At 43.7% G+C, this 27,752-nt stretch overlaps 1 protein-coding gene across 1 annotated transcript; it reads right to left on the bottom strand.

Annotated features, from left to right (window-relative positions):
- Positions 1 to 211: 211 nt before the first annotated feature.
- On the bottom strand, positions 212 to 26,390 carry T265_02048 (hypothetical protein; the record flags this gene model as incomplete). The annotated part of the gene is made up of 3 exons (XM_009166196.1): positions 212 to 356; positions 16,917 to 17,034; positions 26,318 to 26,390. 3 exons carry the CDS (start codon positions 26,388 to 26,390, stop codon positions 212 to 214), a joined length of 336 nt encoding a protein of 111 aa, XP_009164460.1.
- Between the last annotated feature and the right edge of the window lie 1,362 nt (positions 26,391 to 27,752).

Below are 27,752 nucleotides of genomic sequence, written 5' to 3'. Positions count from 1 at the left end.
GGTGAAGCACTTCGGTCATATAACCCAGAACGCTTAAGGTTGGATTGAATTTGGGGACACTGGTGAACAAAGAACTGCGCGGATAAATGATAATTTCTAGTTGCCCCGGGCTAAAGAAAGGAATTTTAGTTGAGGCAACTCACCTTAAGCTTTTGATTCGAAAGTCTGGCCCACAAGGTGGTGTTAGGGGTAATCATTTTATTCTGGGATCCTACCCATAGCTTATGACTTGAGAATCTGATCTGTAAGGCAGCAGTCTTATGGTTTCCTTTATTTTTTTTTTGGGAGGGGGAAGTCCTGCCCGGGGCCGCTGACTCAGTCGTCTGACATGTTCGGCTGCAGGGGGCTGGCCTAACCTGTGAGTGATGGGAATAAAACATAGATGTTTCACTCCTGCTTCTTCTGCACATAGCAGATGTGTTTAGAGCTCTTTCGTGTTCCCAGTGGGTTATAAATGTCATACAACAGTATTGGATATATCTCTGTTGAACAGTCGGAATATGCAGTCTTATGGCCAAACACCGACCCATCCTTTCTCGGCAGGGAGTAGCATCGCCGCTTCCATAACCACTGGAATACTGGGTGTCTTCGTGTTCGAATCGCAATAAACAGCGCGAATTAGAACTCAGACCATCGTGTAAGGCGCGAACTTCATAATCAGAAGGTCCGTAGTTTGAACCCTGCATTTCGACCGTCGCTGTCTCGTCTTGAATAACCTGGTAGCAAGCATCTCAGCCCTTGTGTTTCCTTGGTGCACGGCAGCTAAGCATAGAATGTGTTATGGCCTCACAATCATTATTATTGCTTATTATTATTACCCGTTATTACTTATTACTACTTATCTCACTGTTGTCAGTGTGACTACAAATCTTTGTTCTTCTTGGCATGTTTGCACCTTGTGAAAAAAACTTTAAGCCCATGTGTCCCGCGAGATCATTTTAGCAAGCCGAACTTGACCATCACATCAAGTTGGTATCTTGGTTGTCAAGTTTTGAAACGAACCCTAATCAGGCGTTTCATCCCCCTCCAACGTCAACCCTTTGTGACCATTTGCCTACTGCGAAAGACTTGTAACCAATGTAATAGTTCGCTGCTGTTTTGCAGTAAGAATAGCCCAATTTTTTATAGAAACTAATTTGCGCTTGGCTTCCAAGTTCTGCATTTGATGATTTCATGACCTATAGTATCCGCATGTTGTACTTTAAAAACGGGATTATTGGCACTGCTCGACCCAAACCCCCTGAAACTGGCTATGGTTGTAAACGAACCATAAAGTGGATTACCATAATTTAATCGGTTCGCAAACGATGATATATAAATCCTGGAACCTAATAAACACCCTTCTATATCTGCTTCCGCGCCTTTCATGATCTTGTAGTCTGGGTGGAATTCCCATGGGAAATGAGTTGGAGAGAATATTCGGCTTATGTGTGTAGGTGACTAGCAGTGAAAAAAACTACTGGAGCACCACCTCAACTGAGGACCACAAATTTATTTGGATGACTGCCCTGGAACGTTGCAAGGCACGGTGTCACGTTGGGTTTTCCTAGTTTCGTTTCGCAAACTTACTCCTATATGCCCTGCTTATATGAGACTCCAGTCTACTCTCACTGCCTTATGTTGGAATTTTCTGGTTTTTCGTAAATGTTTTCCCCGCATTCGCAACACGGTTTTTTCCGACTAGAACGCATTCCCGAAAAATTGACTTCTCGAGTAACAACCTGGAAGTTTCCGGTTTTATTTTTCTCACCTGAATAAGGTAGAAACCTCAAAATAGCTCAACCCAAAGAGTACAGTCTATATAGTAGTGTTCAAAACGAAAATTGAACAGAGCGACATTTCAAACTGTCGTGGTTTAGTTCCAGTATTCTCCTTCAAGCAAGGGAGTAATCGGTGGCTTCCCGAAGATCCTGTGACCAGAAATTTACTGATTGAAAAGTTTTCTAGCCAGAAGTAGCTGGCGTTCTCATCACAATCATTGTCTTCATCACTAAAGATTAGCAATACGTACACAAACTGCACTTTCTCCCGGGTGCCAGAGGCAATTCACATGCTTCTTATATCCCTATCTCTACAAAAGTGGTCAATGTCGTTTAGTAACAATACTTGAAAGAGACCTAAGAAAGCTAGATTGTTGCTTCCTCAATATCCCTGTAATCAACCGCGTAAAGTATACTTAGGTGATTGCCGACAGATTAGGGCTAAAGATGGGCCTGCTGGTTGGTTTTTTTGTTACGGACTACAGGTTAATGTGACCCTGTTTCATGACACAATGCAACTACCCTAGGAATCCTACACTAGTGTTGACAACAACTACGAGAATGTAGCGATACTAGGTGGATAGACATTTTGAGACTTGGGTTCGATTAAAGTCTCTGATAACACGCGACGTGACGTGTCAGTCACTGACTGTTTAATAAAAAAGAAGTAGTATTGCTCGCCGGAAAAGTGGATGCATTGGGTTCAGATCTTGACAACCGTACAGAATAAGCTTATTTGACGTCAGTGGCAGTGTTGGTTAGGGTCTCAACCATACCGCAGCACACTGTTGTCACTAACCTAAAGGAACTGCGTGGTGTCCAAGGTATTGTTGAAATTCTACATCTTGACTGATTTCTATTGGGTTAGCACGTTTGTTAGGCGTCTGACGACTAGCAGTGTCAGGATTGTCCCTAACTTTTTCATGATCCACACGGAGGATGCCATAATGCCAGGCCATATTTTGGAGTTTTTACGGGTAATGCACAGCAGAAGTGGCCTGCTTCGATTGCTTATCCAGGGCTGGACATTCTGTGGTCCTAAATTTTACGCTTCACGGAAAGTCACTGTTTTCTCAAAGGCATTGCTCATGTGACACTCAGTGTAAACCTACGAGCGTCCAGAACACCCATTCTCAACTGGCAATGGGAAGCTCGTACAAAAAGCGTTTTGGTTACGCCCTGAGTGCATTTTCTGTGGCTCTTTCGTGTCAACCGTGTCTTGTAAAGAAACTCGAACATTCCTCAGGAAACTCTGAACTGATAATGCAGTACAACACTACCAGCATCAGCAAGTATTTTTGTTAGTTTATCTTCGCTTCACGAAAAGTGAATTATGTATGGTAGCCTACAACTGGGACAAAGGATTCACCTATAGCTGGACTTCGAACTTTCTAATACTTTCACTTATTTCTTGTGGCAGGTTTTTATCATTTGACAACAGCAGGTTCGCTGGAACCACCAATGGGGTTCCTTATCCCTTTTGACAGTGCATAGTGTCGTGTGTGTCTCAACGCACGAGGAAACACTGTGAATCTAAATTCGTCATTTCGACACTCGTATGATGTCCATATGCTTCCAACTTACTCAGTGTGCGTAACAACCTTGTGTGTCTATACTTTTGGCTGACACTTGTTTTCAATAAAAGCTCGATCAATTTTCACACGTGAACAGAGAAGGATTATATTCAGTGAAAATTTAGTGCACGACGGAGCCACACATATTTATGTCCTTGAAACTCACCTCACCTGACGAAGCTTTTGTGTCAAGCTCGACCTTGCTAAGCAGTAAATTCGATTGTTTACCAAGCTTCAAGGGTGCATCTATCCTGTTCAAATGAGTTGCACGGACCTAACCCTCATAAGGCAACCGCATAGTGGATCAGCCAGCCAGTTGTTGAGCTGTAAATCAAGATAGAGTGATTCTAGCTTCATCCAGTTTCATCGAGGAGGATAAGCCCCACAGGTAGATTGCTAGGTTCGTCTGAATGCAGAGGTCTGCATTTTATCTCACCCAGCTGTGCGGAATCATTCTGTATTTCGCCAGTGTGATGAGCTGGATGAACCTTGCAACAATTATTTCGGTTACTTGACGTAGGTTGCAGTGCCAGTGCGCCTAACTCTGTGTACTCAATACCTGCTGCCGAGCGTCTCAGCGCATTCCAATACCTGAGCTGTCAAGGCTAGGTAAAGAAGATCCAAGTAGCATATGCATGACGAATGAGTTGATACCAAACAGGGCACCCTTGCTTAATCCCGCCGAATGCGGTGAACTCAGGCGAAGTCCTGTCGTAGACAGTTGTGAGTAAGCACAGTACTTTGTGGGAGACACTGACCATTGCTAAATACTGTCATAGTTGCTGACGAACGGCGTAATCAAAAGCATTTCAAAAAAGAACCATAATTTTATTGTTTTTGAAACAAGGGATGCATTTCAAATACTTGTTTGCTGATTCAGTGTATGAGCGATTCGGCCTCCTACATGGTGAAATTCATTTTGGGTTTCTTGAACCCAACTCTTGCGATAGTGGATCATCCCAGGAGCACCCTAGAAGGTATGACTACTAAACCGATGCCTAAGGTGCATTTTTGCATAATGTTCAGGCACTATTCTTTGAGTTTGGGTTGACACTGCATCCTGTCGATAGTGTATCTTCATTTCATATTTTTCGTAGCTCAGTTGTCGGGCTAGCTACAGGGGTTCGAATGCCTTTGCTGAGGCCTGCAGGGTGCAGGCTGTCTGTATGAGATGCTTTGTTCTGCTGAAACAATGAATTCTCCCATTGAGCGTCTGTTGCTGATAGACAATCGATGTCCGCACTACATATAGATCCCCGTAGTTCTCTCACAGACTGAATTATTGGGGGCCAGCGGAACTGTTCTACACTGTCCAGCTCCTTATTGAAGACATCGTTACTGAAAGTAATTAGAGGTCATATCTTTTCTGTGTATCGTCTTGCTAAGACGGCCTCTTCTGGTCGGTTGATGGGATTTAAAGTAGGGTGCAGCTTTTTCCATTTGAGGCAGCCCTCTCGATTTTCCGAGTCTCCACTGTCTAACAGCATCGTAATTTTTTTACCCCAATCTTCGCTGCTTGAGGGATCTGCATACTCCAGGTTGCTGGTATAACTTTTATGGCAGCTAGTGTTCATTGGGGTATGCAACTGTCCGCGCTTGCTTGCTTGCTTCTTTCATTTTTCTATGTTCATCATCAGTCATCACGATGATCTCACTGTGCTCGTGGCTCCAGTCAAATCTATATCGTGCTGCAGAGACGCTCCTGATAAACCCATCTGAACAAGGCCATAATCGTAGTTGCGCTGTGTTTTCATAACAGATGACAGTTTTGAATTGCCCCTCTACGGGTAGCTGAGCACCACACAGTTCAACTTTTACGGTAACGTATACCCGAGGGAATAAAGCCGGCGGGCAAACATACAGAACCATGTAGCAAGCCGACCCAAAAGTGGTGGCATGATAGTAGACACTGGCACGAATGAGTGCTCCATCATCTATGCACCAGCGTCATCCGTCAATCTCTCTAAATTTCAACGTAAACCCCCATCCTTCATTCCAACATCATGCAAATCTTGCCGGAAGCTGCCCATCACTACACCGTCTAAATGTTAAAGGATAACCTGGCGATATATTTTCATTTTCGAAATTCACTTCTAGTTTGTAAAATTTACCACAAGAGGTTTTTCAGGAAGGTCAGATTCCTGAGAATAATTGTAGAATGTCTGAAACCTACCGAGACTTTCAAACCCCACCAAAATCGCGGTGGGGAAGCCGTCGAGCATTCGGACCAGAAAAGCCAGCCGTCGAATAGACGCTCAACCAGTCAATCAGTTCAGCAACGGTCGATGGTGATGTGTTCCGGCATGTCAGAAGCACGGCTGACGATCATGAGTGTTCAGGTATTGTTCGGAGGACAGCCATCCCTAATAGCCGAATATCACATCATTTGGACGGATGTGTCACGTGCAGGACACGGGCCAAACGAAGGCGTGCCCTGATTGGTTAGAATGCCAGCCAATCCGGACCGAGCATCCTTGACTGGACGCTTCTCGCCCCCTCACGGTGCTTCTAGCACGACCTTGTGGAACACTCTGTGACTACCCTATAAATACAGTTGTAATAATTTTTCTCTGTCTCCATAAAGGGCTGGGTAGAGCTACCGTGCCCTTTGATATACCGTAGTGGACAGAGCACGAAGCCAAGGGACCGATACAGAGTTGCACTACCGTCCACCAAGACATGATAGGTATGCCATAAAACAACGGCCGACGATGATAGGTGTTCACCGAAAGTCGATCGGACAGCCCGGATTTAAGGTTAAAAGTGTGTTAACTACCGGAACGCTCCTTGTAATTTTCGCATTCGCTTTTTTACAATAAAGCTGTTGTGTTCCTTGTTGGAAGTCTTTCCGGCACTAAGGCACTTGAGCAGCTACTGCAGTTCGTTACAACAAAGGTAAAAACCCTTTCGTCTGACCCCCACGTAACGAATCCATCTCCGATACGTCCGACGTCTTCATTCAAGACCGACTGACAAATGCTGACCCCATCTTAAGGGATTTACGTTTTACCGATATAATCGCACAGTATTTTCATATAGTTCACTGCTCGACCCTTCTGCTTATATGTGAGGGTCATCATCATCATCGACAGCATGTCATCAGTGTTCAACACCGTTGGTGACGTGACCGATGTAATGTGTATCGACACTTCTGGTGATCGATGAGACTCGATATCGCCATATTAGTGTAGCCGTAGGATCCCACATCAGGTTCAGAAAAATATACGTTCTCTGTACCCTGTAAGCTTCTAAGGGATCAGATACCGGATTCGTGAGGAAGGGCAGTTCCCATATTGAAAGGCAGGATATCAGCGCATAAATCACCTGTTTCATGCAGTCGAAGTTGGTTTCTAATCCCACCGTTCATCAGTCCAATTTTAACTGCGAAGAAAGCAAAACCGATAAATGTCTTGATGTGGGAAATGATGACATCTCCCTTTGGGTCCAGAAACTAACCAAAACTCACGTTCCTTGCTCGATTATGGGCTACCGTAGTCAACCGTTGGTAAACATCTTTTGGTCACAGTTTATCAAGTTGATTTGACCTCACGGTTCTGTTCAGTACTCAAAACTCCCACGTTCACAAAACCGCTGACGGTGCTCCAGTCGATTCCTTTGTTGTGTCCTAAAAAGCAACTAGGTTACTTTGGGCTTTACACGCATGACACTTGTCGTTTCTGAGCCATCACTCGGCTAACCACGTGACTACACCTTCCTTTTGAATGGACCAAAGCACCTTCGTTTTGTTGCTGTCAGTAATTTGGTACTGGCGGGCAATTTTAAATGGTTGCATCTACCGGTTTGCGTCTTTTAAATGAGTTATTAAATTTTCAAAAGGAATATAACCATTGCAAGCGCTCACTCTGGTTAAAAACGAAATCTCACCTAATGGTCGTGCTTTTCAGGAATTTCCAAATCATGTGGGAATAGTTAAGTGTTGAAAGGCACTCAAATAGCCATTTCCTTACTCCCAAGTACATTGTTTTTTGGCTAGCTGGTCAACCGCTTGGTGTGCAACTTTTGAGGGTCTACTAATTAAGGTCTGGCTTGGATGCTTTGCTTGTTTTTTTTTTGGGTGCTGCTTTCTTGTTTGGTTTAAGCTCGGCGATTCGGATCTCGCACTCATATGCGTTTTCTCACAATTTCCATAGCCACTATATGCACGAAAGAAAAGAACGTTTTGCGGACTCTGTGGAAGAGGTTGAGCAGTATACAAAAGATGCGTTGAATTGTCAGCTTCGCGTCTATGCTTTCTTCATAGGAACAACGGATCCAAAAACTGGTGATAGTTGGTGTCCGGATTGTCGCACTGGTGAGCCTTCATGTTCTTTCACCTTCAGTTGTATGTATTAATGACGATGGTTACTCTTACGAGAGCTTTTCTTGGTGGTCGAGTGCTTTCCCCTTTGATGACCTCTCTAATAGAAACGATTTTCATCTCTGCAATCAATCAACGGTTCTACTAGCAAAAAAATACCCAAGCACAGCTGTGTTGATTTTGTACTAAACAACGTAAATCGTAGGTCAATGGATAAACGGCGTATCACCAGTGCTGGAAGACCCGTCAAGTTATGGGGGCGAGATGGCTCAAGTGGTTAGAGCGCGAATCTACTGACCGGAAGGTCCGTGGTTCGAACCCGGCTCTGCCTCTCGAATTCCCCTGTCTAGGCTTAAGCAACCTGGCAGTATCCTAGTCCTCGTGCTTCCTTCGGGTGGCATGGCAGTTGGGCATCGAAAGGGTGCTACAGCTGAACGAACGTCAAGTTATGTGTGGCAAGTACCCTATGGAATCAGTATCATGGCAAACCGGGAGTTTGATTCAAAGAAGAATCAGCTAAGTGGAACAATGAAATAGTCCACTATCAGTATTGTCACACAACAATCAACTATCACGCTCAGAGACACGATATCAGTAGAAAAGGTCTCTGAGGTCCACCAAATGGTGGGGCCTCCTTGTCAGGACGAATGATTATGTTGCTCCAGGTTAGTCACATTATCTTATTGTGCAATCATCTGAATCACCTAGCGGTGGTCTCCAAATAATTTCAGGTATTCTTTGACTTATACAGTCATCCGCATACCAATTTGTTCTTGACAAGAGACCTACCTGGAACGCAGCGGAATCTCCCGTTTGTGATATACGTAACATATTCAGTTGAGAAGAACATCACTACTTGTGGCTGTTATATATTTTTATCGGTTTGAGGACTTAATGAACTAGGTGCACCTGATTAGAATTTGGGGTCATTACAGACATGTGGCATGATTGCGGCTGCAGAAACGGGTAATGTTTATTGTATCCTGTGAAACGCAACTAATCACTGATGGCCAGATGGTCCTGAGAGCATATGCTTATTGGAGACAACAGATCGTTTGTTATTCTATCAGCGCATTCTTGATGCAATTTATCCCAGTTTCTTTAGATACCAAAAACATTATTTCCAACATAAAAATTGGTCATGATTTCCGCCCTTATGTAATGTATGACACCTCTGGATATTGTGTTATGATCGGGAAGTTGGAGAACTAAGCTGTATTTACTGCTTTGTTTTTGGCATCACCTCCGAAGGTCACGTAGCCGGCCTTCGTGCTGAAGTAGTGTCAATATAATGGATAAATAGCAGTCTGTATGCATGACTATTCAAGCACATATTCTCCGAAGTGCACTAGCAGCGATTCACCCGTACACATCTCACTGGATAGCTACTGCAAGTTGGGTGAACCCCTGGCTACTTTGCAGTGCAAATAAACCAGAAGCAATATCTATATTACTGCCAATGTCACAGTAGCGCAAAAATGCTATCATACTGGACGTCATAAATCTTGACAACTTGTGGTTGACCAGTGGGGTAAGCTGCGTGGTGCTAGTCAAACTGTTGAATAACAAAACCGATCCGCGCACAATGAATGGTTGGCTAGATGTGGCCAGTTGGTAGCGGTCGGTCGGCATTTGGTAGTGTCGTTTCATTGACCCTGGACACTGGTGCTCGGCCTCTATTTAGTGTGTTGGTTCCTGACGAGCAGCAGCTGAAGACGTTATAATTCACCATCTGCCCCACTTTCGATTTTAAATCGCTAATCCTAGTTAGAAATTACTTAGTCTTCGGTTGGCAATTACCGGAATTCATCCTGTGCTATTGCTGTTTGGTCATTGTATTTTGAGAATAGCGTTTTGTGTCAGTCGCGTTCTTCGGCTCCTTTATCAGTTTATCTTTGACCACTTCGGCCTTGACGACTAAACGTCACTTGAACACAGTTTTGTTCTCCAAGCTTCGTCCAGATGCTTTCTCCATATTTCCGGAACCAATATGCACGTATGGCACCATCCACTAGGTTACACGATAATTCAAAATTAGTTTGCATCCCATTATTCTCAGTTGTGCGTTTCGGATATGGTCTGCAGTAACGCCGCTTTTCTCATCATCTAAATGAGGCTTTTCGGTAGCTTCTCAAATAGATACTAGTGTTCGTTCTACTGGGGCTGCCCCCACCACTAGCTGGTGGTGTGTAACTGGATTTTGAGTTCTGGATAGGAAAGGGGAACCTCGCTGAGGTTGGAGATCCAGCCAACTACCATTTCCCCTTCAGAAGTTAATCCATGGATCCCTAGTCACACTTATGCTTACCAATATCTCGGATTTCACTATCACTCACCAATTATCACCAGTTATTCCTGATTTTCTAGTGTCACTTTTTCCAACCCAAACAGCCATAGTCATGGTCATAGTGTGTCATAGTGTTTGTACATAGCTCCGTTTGCCGTGTATCTGTCAGCTCTTTTTCATTTTGGATTTCAGCTTCCATTCTGAAATAGGGGTCAATTGAAAGGTCAAGAATCATTGTACAGCTGTTTCAATTTTATTGGTCACCAGCGGTGTGAATCGCGATGTGCATCGCAGCCTTCCCGGCCATAAGCAGCTGGTCGGCATTATGAGTAACCTACATTTAGGTGGGATATGAAATCACCTCTTCGTAAATGATCGGTGGCAGTCTTTCGTGTATGGTTGTCATGCCACCAGAGGTAAACTCGGAGACTGCTAGGTTGATTAAACACGGACATGAACAGTCGAAAACCCTGATTGCGGTCAGCAGCTTCGTGCCCCAACCGTTGGACTCTGAGCTCAGTAAGCAATTTACATCGCGTGATCGGGTGTTGATGCGGACTTCATTAACAGCTTCAATGAAATTTGGTTTGTGAAGTTTCTTTCCTAAGCAGACCATTCGTCTGTAGTTCGCAAGGAGATTCTCTAACTCCAGTTAAGGTTTCCTCCCAAAAAAGCACCACACAACTGCTTCATCTTTCTCGGGTACCACAAATTTCCATGGCGATTAGATCCTGTGACCTCTCGAACTGAATATTAAGCGGTTCGACCACGACTACTTCCCAAATGCAAGGTCCACGGGTCGTGTGGATTTTTTTATAGCGACCTAGTTTTTGATCGTATTTCGGCCACAGACTGACTTCGTCTACTGGACGGATTCTTGATTGAAATTTTAAAATCCCATACTATCAACAAGTTTTCACATTTCACTTGAGCCATCCTCTAATCAAAATCCTTCTTCGCTGCTGTGAGTTATGGTTTTTCGACCCATAGTCGTGCACTTCATGAAGACGATCGAAAGCCGATCTAACAGAGGCTCATGACTTCGTTGACCACCGAACTTGATCTGTCGTTTTTGCGGCTACTAATCCCCACCCACCCCACACACACATCGGAGGATCGCATGCATGTAGCTCTAGTCATCTTAAAACCACAGCTCCTTCAAAAGTCTTACAAACAATCGGTTAGTCGGATGTGCTAGGTGATTTAGGACAGTGAAACACTCCTGTTACGTGCATTGCAGTTATTGTCGCGCTCTAATCTGTGTTGTTAGTGCCATGTGACGTCATCCATCCCCATTTTTCCATACCTCGATCAGCGGAACCCATAGTAGAAGAAGGCACGAAGAAAATGAGCGAAAAAGACCTGTTCATAATGTGCGAAGTTGGGGATCGTGATCAGTAAGTTTATTGTGTACATTTTTTACCTTTTTGCTACGCAGTGCTATTCACTAATCTACATTTTATGAAATCCAATAAGGTAAGGGTATGTTGCATTCAACGTATTCAAACAACCAGCCTCTGTGGGACTCCGTGTACGAGATGAAAGTTTGGATTGAGCATTCTTTGAGTGCATTAGTGCTGTTGTATAGAGTTGATGATACCCGACAGCTCGGGTATGTGTGCTCGTGAGTTCTCAACTAATTGCAAGCGATCACTCCACACTTGAGAATTTGTGCCATAACGACTGAAAGGGGCCCCTGTCTGCCCAGGTCTCTCAGTATCCGCCGAGCAGCTGCTTTCAAAATACCGCGAATGTGACAACGACCGCACGAACAGTGATTACGATGAGAATCGTCATTCCTTCGAGATTTTCGAACACGGCAGCCATCAGTGCTGTTGATCAACATAAAGTACAATGGAGTTCTGCAGGATGGTGATGGTGAGCACTAGAACGACGGGCGAAATTCACCTCACACAGACGCCGATGCTCCATTTTTGGTAGATTGCTTGGTATTTCCTCGTACGAGACTGTTGCTCAAAATCAGGGTATTAATGCCATCACTGTGGTACTCAGTCTGATTTTATCGAAACTTGCGGACGTCTCAATTCGGTTAGCGTTTTCACAACATCTGAGGAAATTTAGTTTCTTCCGAGAATGATTCGATCCCACTTGATGACGTTCAAGAAGTTTCTTCCTAACACGGTAGTCTGGTAATTCATCTAAATATTAGTATCTCAAGTTTATTGGCTGCTTGTCAGTTCGGATTTGATCTGTTCGCCAAGCTTGTCAACTGACCTTCAAAGGTTTCGTCATCATTTGAAAGGGCATCGGTAATGCGCGCGCTTATCCCAACCGGCCCCTACATGTACGACGACTGCCAGCGATCACCGGGTCTCCATCGTCACCGCCCTTTTCTCAACTTGTGAACTTGGAACGCTCCATCTTTGTGTAGTTTTGCGCGGAAACACAATGGGTAGTGAAACAGAATAGAGAACCGGTTTTCTTGCGCCCTCGGTACTTTGAATGTGCTTCTATCTTGCCCGGTGACAATACTTACTTGGGCAACTACGAGATATCAGCTGTCAGAACCACTTCCCACATCACATTGAAAGCCGTTGAAATGGAGCTTCTGAAACTATCATTCGATGTAAAGTCTCAGGGTGTTCGTACGGCTCGCCTGTCAGGATGGCGAGAGACTCCAAGATATAACTGCTTACTGCACTTATTGCAACTCTTGGCGAAAAATTCCCGACAAAGTGCTATTATATTCAGTAAAACGCTTCGGCACGTCAAATTCCCTTAAAACTCTTCTCTCTCGTCTTGAATTAAGGTTGATGTGGAACTTTTCACTGCTTCTCTTCAATGTAGTTGGAAAACGCCAAGCAATCCTTTCCGAACGCACCCGGTTTTCGAGTTAACAGAAATTCCGACTCTGTTGTCCTTCTACTTGGTGAGTCCTAATCGAAAATAAAGTTTATTACATCACCAAACCGTGCGATGTTCACCGTAACCTCCATGTTCACCTTCATTCCCTGGTCTTGATAAGATTACCAGTATTTACTTTTAAGAAGTACTGTCACAATGCGTTGCTAAGAGAATTTATTTATGCTTTGCGAACTTGACCTTCCCCTCGATGGTAGTTCCGAATACATTGATTCACATGTCCAAATTACAGACAAGATAACGGCATATTTTTACCGTTGTTTGGACTACCTAAGGTTTGTTCTCCCATCAAAGCACTTCACTCCTTCAGCTCAAAACCAACTAACCGCCTAAGTTACAACGATTCCGGTGGGCGAGAAGGTTTTTCACTTTCAAACCACGCAACCGCACTTTTGGTCATACGTAACGGCAGCTGTAACGATGACGAGTTCCTTGCCTCTGGAAATTCCTCGTTGTTGGTCTTCAAGTTTAATGTTCATCCAAAGTTCTAGAATGACTTCACTATATTCGTTTATGTATGTTGAGTCAGTATTGCATAATGTAGTCAGCTTTTTGATTATCTAGGGGTGAGGGGTGTATCCATTCAATGGGATCTCGTCCTTAAGTTTGTTGCCTCATGAATTCTTTCAACATCCTTTTTCTTCATCCTCACTTTTCCCCCGACTCGATTTCCCAAGTTATGCCTCAGTCCATCCACTGCTGCCCGTTCATAATTTCATTTTCATCTCGTGACTGGACGCAACTCATTTTTGTATGCTGAGTTATTAATTTCTGCTTCAGAGTCTAGCATGCAGCCAAAATTCGATACGCTTTTCGCGCAGACACCTCTATTATGTAGTTTGTGAAACCTTTCCAGGGTTTCTCATTTTGCTTGACTGGACCCTCTACCGTCCAATTCAGAACATTCACATTTTTACCACGTTCCGGCTGTTTGCGTATTTGGATTTCACAGAACCTTTCAAACAGCATATTATGTGCCATCAAAGCTGTTATCAGATTGCTAACTGTCCCCTTGAGCTGCATCTGACACACAATCCTCACATATCGAACGATTTCTGTTTGAAGGTCACGAATACTGTGTCGCGTTTGGCCCTCATTTATAAGTTGCTTTCCTGACGTCAGCCCGGTTTACAGCCTAAACAGTTTCTCAAATGCTGTGGTGGTCTTAAGACAGGAGTCGTCACTTCCTGGTTGGGTTTCAGGGTGAAACCGATGCAAACCTGCTAGCTTATTGGAATTACTGATAAAGGATTTCCCATGCTCTGAAATGTACTGACTTTGAACAATCCGAACTGGCCTTCGTAACGTCTCATATCTCTTGAGAACGCAGCATTATGTTTTAGCACTTTTTAATACACGAGATGTAGTCAAAGAAAACCAAAAGAAGCTAGTGGTTTCACGCAATTGCCTTATTTTCAGTATTCGACAACATTCTAGGCGTCGGTAACTCAACTGCTCTCTTCGATCGGTGCATGAAACTAGATTTGCTCCCACGTTCGTCTGTTCGAAATTCTGTTCTGTTCGAATGCTACTGAAAGGTCGACTTGACTTGACCTAAAACACTGGCCTCAATAAAGTAGTCTAAAACGATGGCCTGTGTACAAACGGTCAAAGATAGACTCATTCCGCCAGCCTGGTTATCCTTTAATCCCAAGAGCAACCGAGCGTCCAGATTTCATAGTCTCAAAGATCCGCGAGGAGAACTTAGTCAGATCACAGTCAACCATACCGACTTAAAAGCTTGAAAAATTTCAAAACCGAATTATTCATCCGCTCTAGAATGATTTGATGAGCAACATATCGGGATTGTGTCGGGAATCGAGCTACACCTACGCTCGTCTTCACATTCGAAGAGGCTTTGTACAAAAAAAATAAATAGAGTAGCCCTGGTCTCCCAAATTGCACCAACGATGACAACTATCTTCACCGGGTACCTAGAGAAACTAATGATTAATCAGTTCCCACATCTTTCGTTATTTAATCGCATTATTTTGGTGAGACTTATGATGGCACGACGAGAATTTTCAGGTTAGTTGCCACAATTTCTGAACAGTTTGCAACGACGTGAAGTTTACTCGCCGGACTGCCTCCTCAGCTTCTCGGACTGTTCTTTAGAGCCAACGAATCAGATTTTGATGTGACCTTGTATCGTACGGTGACTCATTTCAGATAGTGTGTGGATTATTTTTCATACCACGTTTGAATATGACACGCACCATTGTAGGCTCACTGATAAGCAAAGCTAAAATGATACATTCTGATGGAAAATTCCGGATACGCTGCAGCGGAACAACTATCTTGTGTTGGTGAAATACATTCATTTGCAAATTAAGCTGGCGTTCACGGGTAACTCGGCTAAATCCCAGCTGAATCCCTCGTTTTAAAATATTCTTCAACTGAGTATGGTGCTCACAGGTCACCTCATGGTTCTTTAGTATGGTATTCGGGACACCGCGGTATATTTTTTTTCTGACGGAACACCTTATGAGTACTGTGATCTGCCAGGAAAATATCGAGTACCTCTCATTGATGAGACACTTGGTCAATCGCAAGCAAGTCGAAACCAAGAAATTAGAACCACCCGATCAGTCTGGCGGAACATACCACTCATAAGGTTGCTGAAAACTCTCCCACGACCGGCTTCGCTGCTCTCATCGGTACCATGCAGTTCCCGAGTGTTCGTCTTGAGTGTTCTACTGGAGTCTCATCAACTGTTCGGAATCTCTGCCGCGCATGGACTTCTGAGCGAACTCGTTCGGTTTTATCCCAACTTGCCGTACGCACACTTCAAAATTGGAAACACTGTTACCAAGATGGCCCAAGTGGTTAGAGCGCGAATTTACTAACCAGAAGGCCCGTGGTTCAAACCCGACCTCTGCCTTCCGACTACCCCTGTCTAAGCTTGGGAAACCTGGCAGTATCCCAGCCATCGTGCAACCTTCGGGTGGCATGGCGGTTAGGCACCGAAAGGGTGCTACAGCTGAACGACTGCTAGCAGGTAGTTGGTACGTGCTACAGACCTCACGACGCAAGTGACTAAACTAACTGTGCGTAGTGAATCTGTTATGGAGATTGAGATGCTAGCCACATAGGAAGGACGAAAAGGCAACGGAGGGAAGAACACACACGCACTCTAACATCCTCCGCAATTCCAAAAACTAGAGAAAGACTCAGCTATTGCTCCTCATGCCGAAGAACACACACTCTAACATCCTCCGCAATTCCAAAAACTAGAGAAAGACTCAGCTATTGCTCCTCATGCCTTGATGAAAAACCACAATGTTTTATCTGACCAGGCTAAGTTCAGACAATGCACGCGGAACGATGTTGTGCGGAAGCCTTGGCCATTCACAGACAACCTGCCTGCGTCAATTAAAACCTCACTCAATCCGTATCCGGTGTCTTGTCGGGGCTTACAAGCACGAATCAATGGCGTGGCTAGCTTGCCTCTACCTTCAACACACAGGTGTGACCATCACTTTGATCAATCTAACGATCTCTTGAATGTTGATAACATGCTGGCAGGTACCAGCCAACCTGTTTCTATTGGCCTTTGGGATTCCTACTACCTAACTCCTGACGATGGTCAGCCGCGATGATCAAGGTATTGGGTTAAAACTGCTCTTACATTTTTGCTTCTTAATCAATAATCAACCCAAATAAAATGATCCACTTCTGTCACTTTCGGATATCCGCAACTAGTTTAGTAGTCCTCAGCAGGTTATTTTGGTCCCAGATTCTCCCTGCTTTCTTTGGATGGTGATTACTGCCTACTTCGACGCTCGATCAAAAAAGAGGAATACGCTCTTACTCACTGCCTGTGTACTTCATGAAAGTCCACGGAAGAACGCGGCTTCTCTACATTGAAGATGGCCGCAATACTTTGGTGTTGTTGTAGTACTGGTTGCCACTTTATCCGAATGACGTTCACGGAAACCCACTTTATCCCTTTTGGTATTTTCCTCATCTACAGAACATGGGTGAAATTGCTGTCAGATCGCGTTTGGTAGGTGACGGATGCAAGGATCCCGCTCTAGTCGATAAGTTTTTCAGCGAGGGTTGAAGTTTCGCGACAACGATGACTCGGCACACACCTCCATTTGATCCAAAAGGCACGTCCATCCACATCCGATTTGTGATCTCGGTGTTCAACTTTATGTTCAGTGTTAAGCATTTGGTTGAATTCACCGTTTGTTTTGTTCTCGCGCTTTCCTGTTATACGTGCCAATCCGGATAAATGTGTTTCTTGAAAAACTCAGTTTCTTCTCATTTTTCAGTTGATTTTGTTTGTAATATTCTCGCCCGCTTAACAGTTTACAGGTTACTGGGTCATACAACGTCCTTAACGTCAGAACTTCGGTCCAAAACATACTCTGGAATCCTAGGCTCGCAGATTTTATGCACTTTAGATTGTCGCGAATCTAAAATACTGAAACATACAAACCGATATTTGTCGAACATGCAGAGAGGACACCGTTGGCTCTTAGGAACATGAACTGTGTTACGATATTCAGTTTCGAGTCTGTGTACTATTTGTCGATAAGTTGTTCGCCGAGGGTAGTTTGTACGGAACTATACATTCACGCGTAAATTTAGATGGAACATCCCCAACGACGTGGATGATGTACAGAAAGTTTCATGCAAGATGCGTTAACACCGCGGGAATACTATTTCATCTCGAATTTCCATCTATTTTCAAGATATTGAATGAAACGGATCCCATATACATCATGTTCATCACCCAGCACATATTGGGGACCAAATCTCTTCAGGCAGATTGAATTAAAAAAAATTGTGACCGATTTTAATTCCGGTTACTTCTTCGAAACACCCCAGAAGTAGCTGCTTCAGTGCTTTATGTATTCTCCCATACGGTCTTCGTATCGCTAGTCGGCAACTCTACTGATGAAGTATGCTATTACCAGCACATTTCTATAATTAGACTTCCTGCTTTTCAGGTTTATGAAATGTGTTGGTGAGAAGTGAAATTTGTTCTTTTCAGCGGTCATTGTGACCAGACCTGGAAAATCCGATTTGAAAGCGTTCAGATGTTTCGATTTCGATTTCTTGAAATTTCGAGTGTGAGTGTATGGGTCGAATTGATCTGGAGGACACCTTTGTTTCTATCACCAAATCCTATGTGATTATTCAATTAGTGGAATTTATCTCGCTCCATAGTCTTCGAAGCTAGCCCAACGCCAACCCGATCGCTGCACGAACCGTGTGCGGAGTTGTCTTCATTAGGGTTCCCGGACATATTGTAATTTGATGCACAAACGCAAATTTCTCAAGGTTACAGTTGCTTCATTTTATCTCGTGTCATTCCTTAAATAAACCCAACTGTTATCAAATGCCAAGCAGGCAATTCACCGTGACATGGTTTCTCACTGAGAACATTTTGTTAAACTTACTGGACTTTGGTTACTAAGCGGGTTGTCACTAAGTTGCACCCACCAGCTTGTTCTCTGTAGGTGAGACATTGTCAAACAGTTGAAACGTTCCATCATTGAGCATAGAGGCGTTTGTCGCAAGTTCAAGCGCATTGACTCACTTTCTACGACCGCCTATCGTAAAATATATGTGCAATTAGGCGCGCATCTATGTTTGGTCGAAATGCCCCTACAGAAAAGATCTTAATCCGCTCAACCTATGTGCCGTCCATCTGATCCTCGGTTCACTCAATTACCATACTTTCGACTAGTTGCAATGTGCCAGAAGGATCATTTGGTAGCATTGAGTGTGCGGTCAACTGCTTTGTTGTTAAGCCTACCTCAGACTAAGCTAAGTAGGTGCCTCCAATATCCGTTGTATAGAGATAGATTGGTCAAACACCCGGACAAGCTGTACGTGTCAGAGGTTTGAAGAATCTCAGTCTCTCTTGGGTGGTTTGGTTGATTTTCTGCTCAACTGTGCACAGTTCAGGACATCTGAACCGCAGGGATATCAACTACCTTTCTGGTACGTACTTGCATGTTTCAGGCATAACTGGGTATCTCGTCGTACGCGGCCCAAGCGCTTGTTTCATACTTTCCCGACAGGTTTGACCTAACGGAAACGTTAGCCCTTCAAAAGCAGTCAGCTGTTCGTCCACCGCGAGCCCAGGCACCGGATTGTAAAGCATTGGTAAGCGCTTCGCCCATCCTTACCAAATATCACGAGTGGCGACTGGTTTATGTCTCGTGACGTGTTGATCGTGTGGCGCATGTGTTTGCATGAGTCTGCGTAGGTAACGTCTGAAAATTTTAAATCCCCAGCCCCATTCCGTAGGGTACAACTTACAGCCGATTATTTTTATATTTATATGGTCAGTACTCCTATGAACACGTGTGTCAAGTCGAGTTCCTTTACTGTAATCCACAAATGTCTTTCCAAGTTCGGGGAATCAAGTAGGGATGGCGTATTGTACATTTCAAGTATCGATCTGATGTTCCTCCTCCGTGATACTGCGATTTCTGTTGGACTTACCGTCACTGTGATAGCATCTTGAATCTTGATTTTTTTGTTCACGAAAGAGCACCTAATCATCCAACTGGGCCATATTTAGGAAGAGTTTATTTACCCTGAATATGCTGGAACAATTCTGCTGATTCGCAAGATCCTTCCACCAGCTCACCGTTTCTGAAAGTATCAAGCGTAAGTAGTCTTGAAAGGAGATTCACGTGTCAGTGCGTCCTTCATTCTCCGCTTCCCTAAATCTGGTTCTCTCGCTTCAAATTTGACTCACTGTCAGTGTCGATATTGTCGCAGTCGGTGCGCCACGTTTACTGTCCAGTAGGATTTCAAGGTCAGAGGCTCGTCAACCGCTTCTAGTGCAACGCCGTTGGCACATATGCGTGCGTGTGACCACGTTTGTTGCATTCCACAGAGGTACATTTGGGTTTGTTTGTGGACCGAAACCAAGCGTAAAGTGCTATCTTTAGGACACCTCATTTAGACCTGACTGCACTGTTAGGATGTCACAAGAGGTTTGCTTAGTGCCATTGTTCTTAGGCCATGGCTAGTCGTTTGCAAGATAAGTTGCCGTCAACTGAAAATCCCATTAAACCTCTCGTTTACGATACACACTCCGAGATTCCAACCAGGGTCGACCTAAACATAGGTTTCGTGTTCTGGTTTGTTGGGTTGTCTTTTTGTTTGGTGTGAGCTCAGTGATTTTAGTCCCACACTTAACAGTGCTGTCATAATTTCCCATAGCTACAAATGTGCCAAAGAGAACGATTTGCGGATTCTGTGGAACTGGTTGAAAAGTATACGAAGGATGCACTGAATCAGCAGCGTCGCGTGTTTGCTTTCTTCATCGGAACAATGGATCCGAATACTGGGGATAGTTGGTGTCCAGATTCTCGCGCCGGTGAGCTCCCGTCCTCCTTTTTCTGTATTCTCCGAACCCTTGATTTTTAGTTTTTTTTTTACCTGGATAGAACTGTGTACCCCTGGTACACTGACGATTCAACACTAATATCGCGGTGCATTTAATCAATTCGCATTCATATTTCTATGCTTTTTCGCTTTAGACTTAATCAGTAATGTTGCAATTAATAAGCGTTTCACGGAAAGTACTAGCGTGGACGGTAATCATGATTTTAGCTCTTATTATCATACTATATTTGTAGTTAGCTGCGAAATCGGATCACTCACCCATGTTATACCCAATCCACATTCCCTTGCTAAAACACCGGCATTTGTTGGTTTTGTTGGTATATTGCTTCAGCTTCTTTTTTTACCCACATTCCAGGCATAATTGATCTCATGTGTTGCATTTAGGCACATTAGAGATACTGTTAGCGTGCTGTGGCACGGTCCAAGCAGAACACCCCAGCTTATCACCGTCTTTGAATAACGCTGGTGGAAAACCTTCTGTATCCGGTGGCGTTTCCTTGCAGAAATACACGTTGACCCATAAGGTGATAGGCCATATGTTGAATCAAATGACTCGAGTGTAAGAGAGGGTAACTGAAGTGTTGAGAATATTCTACCCAGCCACATGTATGCTGATTATTACTATATATTCTTTTTCCTATATTATCTGTGACCCACCAACAGACGATCTCTTGGGTTTAGGATTCCACATTTACCGGGCAACCAAACATAAACTGGTGATCTTGAACACTTTTTAGTCGTTTTACGGTGTCTGGTGAAATGTGTTGCTTGATCAGAGCTAAGAAATGTAACTTTCCAGCACGAGAAAGGAGTTGCTTACACAAGACACCGTCAGCCTTCCGTTATTGTTTTAGTTTCATGTACGAATGAGGTTGTTTCCGCAAATCGCTACTAATTTGCGTGTTTACGAAACTTTTGGTACGTGCGCCCGTGTGACAGACATCGCTTACGTAAAGCGCACACAAGCCAGCTGACCAAAGCTATTTCTGTATCCCTCTTGATCACCCTCGCTGTTGCTAGTAAAATCCGATGTGACACCACCGAATTTCGCTATAGAACTAATGTATTTTTATCCGCGCTTCACTGCTGTTCTCGAATTAGCACTGCTACGGGTCCACATTCACAATGCAGGCAAAAATATTTCGCAAACTAACAGTTCCTTGTGATTGGAATCTGCACCAGACAACATCCAGGACGACCGAAAAAGAGTCAGTTTAGTACTGCATGGGAAATCGTAAATAACGTCTTGAAATGCAAAGCAGCATAAGTTCATTCTTTCCAGTTGCCCCCGCCTTTTGAAGCATGGCAGGATTGCGAAGCATTTAAGGCTGAACTACTTGGTGTTAAATGTGAACGTAAGTATTCACGGATTTCGCTTACGGTACCTGTGGGGAACTTGATAAACGCTGTTAACTGAAATGACTACTGTACATGAACATGACTCTCCCATCAAAACCACATTGGTATACAAACGAGTGTATTTCGCTGCCTTCTTATTTGTTTGCCTATTTACTCTCTCATTTGGACAGCCAGCAGACATTTCGCAAGGTGTGACTGTTCGCTCACTCTCATCGGTCATGAACACAAAACATTCAGTACCTACAAACAGCATGACAAAAAAGTATTGTTTTATGGACGAATGTGGGAGGTTTCGGATAGTTTCAGCGTAGCCGTTCTAATCTGCACCCTTTGTATGTATCAGGTCGACCATCACCATCGACTGCATGACATCAGTGTTCAACACCGATGCTTCACTGCCGTACAACCATGACTTATTTGAAAGCCTTATTGTAAAGAAAAGAGTAAAGGTGGATGGGGGAGGGACTTAGTTCTAGCTTAACACAATCATTCCGAGGTGCTTACACCTCCAGACATTCACTCAGGCAATCTGGATAGAAACTGACGACAACAACGCCACTGGTTTTGATCAGAACTGCTCTCCTGAACCGCACGATTCTCACGTTTCGATTGCGCAACAAGATGAGGAATGGGTTGCATGGACCGCACGCGTCTATCCCCATTGCATGGGTCTACTCTTTGGTATGTTACTCAAATTCTTCTTGGAAGGTAGTCACGTATTCTTTATGAGAAACATAGTTCCACTTTGTAGATGTTTGCATAACCGAGCTGATGGGTGAACTGGTAGACATGTTTGACATTTCATAGCAGCCTGAAGCTGGATCGTATCTTTTCTTGCTATCCCTTTTTCGAGAAACTACCAAGCGATGACTAACAAAACGTTTTCATGGTTGCCATGCTTCACAGTCACATTTGTATGTCTGTCAAAATCATAAGAACTATCATATGACAGAACACTATTGAGACGTCGGTGCTTCGTTTCATCGACTCCCAGGAGCCTGTGTGCACGAACGTCCAGGCACATTTTTCCATACACCGGCCATCATGAATTGTCCATTTGCAATTGATCAGACAAATTTCAAGCATAAAAAAGAAATGGGTCGAAAAACGAAGTGGTGCGCGAGTTAGAGTGATTAGGATGGCCTTATTTTTGTGCTTATGGGTTTCGTAGTGGTAAATAAAAGGACCTAGTAAGGGGGAGAGAATAATTTTCTTGTGCAGCTAAATGTTGTGGCGCATTTCTCCATCATCACCTTATTGATCGATTCATCATTATCAATAAGCTTGTGACAGATGCACAAATATTACATACATTCTAATGGAAAATAACAAAAAGTGTATGTATCATCATATGCCGACTTCGACAAAGCGAAATCAGTAGCCAAAAGGCGTACAAAGTGTTCCCGCACTGAAAGGAGCTCATCATGACGAACTGTCGAGAAAAGCATGGTGAAAGTGAATGGGCTGAACGTTAGTGGCAAAATACACAAGACTCAGTTTGTCATATTTTTCGTCCCATTTATTAACAAAATGCCTTATGTTCTTTAGCGATACTTATGTATCCCATGGAGACCAGAAGCCCGAACTGCCTAAGTGCGGTGGTTTCAGTATCCAAAAAGCCATGTTATCGGCAAGAAGTGGTGTCCGGACAGAAGTCTAACCGTTCATCGGCGTGACGTGATCACTGATAGTTAGTCATATGCCGCAGAAGTTAATAGTCACTAGTTATGCACCTGCTGTGATTTAACAGCAAAACCGGTGAGTCGGTATGAGCTCACCGCCTGTCAGCCGCAGGCTTGTTTTAATGGCGCTAAAGAGATCGAACACCATTCGTCCACTAGGTTTAACGGTGCGCATTTCACCGTCGTTTACTCTCGCATATATTGCCTACCAACTGTAGTCATCTCTCTCAAGTTGATCAAGTCCATTCACTCAGCGCATTCATCAACGTTTCTGTGTATGCTCTTCGTCTACGGAAGCGGTTGAGCATGAGCCATTACACGCATCCGTTTCATAATGTGGACGCCAATCTGAGGGGTGATCACAAGAAGCGCTTCAGCTGACAGTACGGAAATGTTATCAAGCTGGACATTCCTGGTTGTGTCGTTAATTTCATCAACACACATCGACTCCAATGCCCGTATTTTAGTCATCATGTCGAACTTAATATATTTGAAGGGGGATCCACGATTTGTTTTCACTCCAAGAAGCTAATAACCCGAAGCAGCCAGGAATGATGTATGGAGTCGTTCAGACTGTTCGAGACTGGCAAGGTGTTCCATGCACTGGTTGGCCAAATATTGCTCATTGAACTCTAGAGACGTTCGTTGAATCAACGCCGGCTGTCTACTGTCCAATACTGTTTCACAGACTCGTCGGAGTAGTTATCATCTTGTCGGTTGGCGTTCGTTTCCCCTAGTTAATATTTCTGTTCACTTCACTGCGCAGTAACTTCTCTTGGCTTAAAGTGACTGGGTTGCCTGACCGAAATGCAACCAGATTGCAAGTCAAGACAGCTTAATTCATTCTCGAATTTAATCCGCCCACACGGTTTCGTGGGAATACCCAGTCATGGGATGACAATTACTTGGATTTATTCCATGGTACTCATGTACTGAGCGACGCTGTCTAGTCACCGGATTTTGAGGATAGTTCTAAAACCGCTTGATTCCCGGCTGAATTTTTCGGTTCAGACAGCGGGACACTCCTGTTACACGCATTGCAGTTATTGTCGCGCTCTAATCTGTGTTGTTAGTGCCATGTGACGTTATCCATCCCCATTTTTCCATACCTCGATCAGCGGAACCCATAGTAGAAGAAGGCACGAAGAAAATGAGCGAAAAAGACCTGTTCATAATGTGCGAAGTTGGGGATCGTGATCAGTAAGTTTATTGTGTAAATTTTTTACCTTTTTGCTACGCAGTGCTATTCACTAATCTACATTTTATGAAATCCAATAAGGTAAGGGTATGTTGCATTCAACGTATTCAAACAACCAGCCTCTGTGGGACTCCGTGTACGAGATGAAAGTTTGGATTGAGCATTTATCCATCCCCATTTTTCCATACCTCGATCAGCGGAACCCATAGTAGAAGAAGGTACGAAGAAAATGAGCGAAAAAGACCTGTTCATAATGTGCGAAGTTGGGGATCGTGATCAGTAAGTTTATTGTGTAAATTTTTTACCTTTTTGCTACGCAGTGCTATTCACTAATCTACATTTTATGAAATCCAATAAGGTAAGGGTATGTTGCATTCAACGTAATTCAAACAGCAGCCTCTGTGGGACTCCGTGTACGAGATGAAAGTTTGGATTGAGCATTTTTTGAGTGCATTGGTGCTGGTGTAGAGAGTTGATGAGACCCCTCTCAAAGTTGAACGACGGTTATCCGGGATCTTGTAAGCTGTCCCACCGTTTATGTACGGTTTTGGCGGGGGCGCATCCTTCCACAAATTGAGTGTTGCTGTGGATATTTCCGTATGATTTACATGCTATGCTGCCTACCCGCACTTCTCGTAGGAGAAGCAGAGAAGACAGTCAATGAAGTGTTAAGTGTAAGCCTAATAGCTTTTGACTGAATTCGTAATTTATGAACGAATATGCTCAATTTCAGGATAGCTCGGAAAATGATAAGTTATGCCAAGAACCGTAGTGTTCGTCGATTCCACGGAGCACCTGCTTGAACACTAGGCACGCAAAGACCAGGAGCAACGGTTTTAAATAGTATCATACTTCCTAGATCTGTCGAATACTGTAGACCATCAAGACGGTTGATCGACCAACACACATTGACTATCTCCGCAATGGTGATGTTTAACACAAAAGCGACGGGCGAAATTCACCCCACGTAGACGACGAAACTTCCGTTTTAGTGGATTACTTGGTAGTTTCTCCTATGAGACTTGCTCGAAATGAGGTTACAAATGCCATCAATGTGGCATTAAGCCACATTTTACTGGAACTTTGCGCACACTTCAAATTGGTTCACATATTCACTCTGGTTTTCATTTTCGTTTCTTCCGAGATTGGTGCTGTTCGCCTTCTTGACTTACAAGGAATTTCATCTATATGAGGTAGTATTTTTTCCACAGCTGGCTTAAGAATCATGCTTGTTTATATACAGTCACGTCTATTTTTATGTTTGCGCGATACCACTATGAGAGTTTGGAGGAAACTTATAGATATGGCGCTATTTTTCAAGCCGAGTTGTATTGTTTACCTCTATCGAGTCCGTCAAATTTTGGAATCCACACGCTGATTCGTTACACGCTCATGTTATCTTCCGGTACGAATATGATACAGTTTACACCAAACATCTCCAGACATAAGTTGCAGTTTATACGACAGTACGACTGGAAAATTCCTGAGCTGTCCATTTTGAAATTATCCCCTTCTTGCTGTCACCAGATAGACCTATTCCTCGAACATTCAATTTTTTCCCAGCGGGAATCTTCGTGGAGATAAACGCTCACTTACAAATGGAAGACTCAAATAAATTGCTTGTTTACTGTTCGAACCAGGACAAAATTAGCATTCCTAGCTTTTTCTGGTGAGCCGCACATTAGGCAAAACCGTGAAAGACTCAGCATTATATGTAGTATCATACACTAACGGTATCTTGAATATCGTTACAACTGAAACGTGAAGCTGCATACGCGCAACACATCAAGTTTGAGAATATATTGGACGAGGGTTTCGAGTCTCAAATTTATTTTCAACTGAAAATTGGTTCAACTAGCAGCTTGCATTGGCCTACGTCGCTCAAAATTATCATCCCGCTCTTCAGCCATGTCTACTGTCGTATTTTTTCCATTGATCATAGACTTCATGGTTTTTCTTTGCAACGAAATAATTTATCGTGGAACAAAATAATGAAGTGACTGGGGAAAAGCCAGTGGCTTCTTCAAGGAATGAAACATCTTATACAGATCCAATGAGGAATGTTTGCTTCGGACTCTTCTTGGGAGTGGTTCCTCTTCAAACACACTCCCCTTCTCTCTTGGAGTCTAGCGCAATTTGATACCGTTTTTGTTAGATTTCAGGAAAGACATTACGAAATGCAAGGATTTCGGTAATTCCCATCGGTGTTATACGGTTGCAGAGATCGCTGTCACACAAAAGTGACAAGATATGCGCAGGCAATTTCACGCATTGCAGAAATGGGATGTGATTTTACTTGGCTGGACACTGTTAAAAATATAGGTTCTGTCCTGTGACAACAGCCCATGCTGCTCATGTCTTAAATTGTATGGTTGATTGTTTTAAGGTGTTGGGTTCCTGGTTTTCGTTTGTACGTCAGCACTAGAACTCCGCTTTTACTTAATTAAGTTGACCGGATTGTGCGCAAACTCCCTTGCGCCACTGTCAGTCATGAGCTCGACCGCCAGAGTTTAACATCCCGTACTTCAGTGTGTCTTTCAGATAGTCTTCAACCCTGGTCTCTCTGTCGATACTTCTGCTGCTGCAATAAGCGGTATTCTTTTTAAAGACACTAACTGGATAAGAGTGAATGCGATCTTTCCACAACCAAGACTTATTAACCCAGCTGTACATCGTGCGTTTATGGGCAAAAATTTCCGACAAAGTGTTGTTACCTTCGGTTACACTTTGGGCATGGACAAGTCTCCCTAAAATCCCCCCTACCATTACCCATTATCTCTCCCCGTCAGTCAATTTTGATGGAGAACTTTTCACTGCTGTTTCTCAATGTAGTTGGAAAACGCCAACCAATCCTTTCCGAACACACCCGGTTTTCAAGTTAACAGAAATTCCCACTCTGTTATCCTTTTGCTTGGTGAGTCCGGATCGCAAAAAGTTTGCTTATTGCATCGACTAGCTATGTAGTGCTCATCAGCTTTGTCCTGGCTACGATATCGTGGCTGGTGGTACTCCTTAGTCGTGATCAAAACAACCTGTTGTGAGGTGTCTTTCACATGCTCCATATTTGCGAAATGCACGCTACACTTGATCTTGGTCACGAGTATTTTTATTTTCATATCCTAGATTAAGGACAGTGTAATATCACATTTCGTCCAAGTTCTGTCATTTTCAGTCATAGTTGTCACTACAAAATGTTTGCATATTTAGTTAGATACGGTTGTGGTACCTTAACTGCAATGACTGTACTCGTTGTCACCCATCTGCAGAGCAACAGGGGTATTGAGAACCGGATCCATTCAATCAAGCCAACC

Source organism: Opisthorchis viverrini, assembly GCF_000715545.1.
Source record: "Opisthorchis viverrini unplaced genomic scaffold opera_v5_23, whole genome shotgun sequence".
In the NCBI taxonomy this organism is placed as follows: Eukaryota; Metazoa; Platyhelminthes; class Trematoda; order Opisthorchiida; family Opisthorchiidae; genus Opisthorchis; species Opisthorchis viverrini.
Note: the sequence above shows the minus strand (reverse complement) of the source record. Positions and strands in the feature narration are given on the sequence as shown.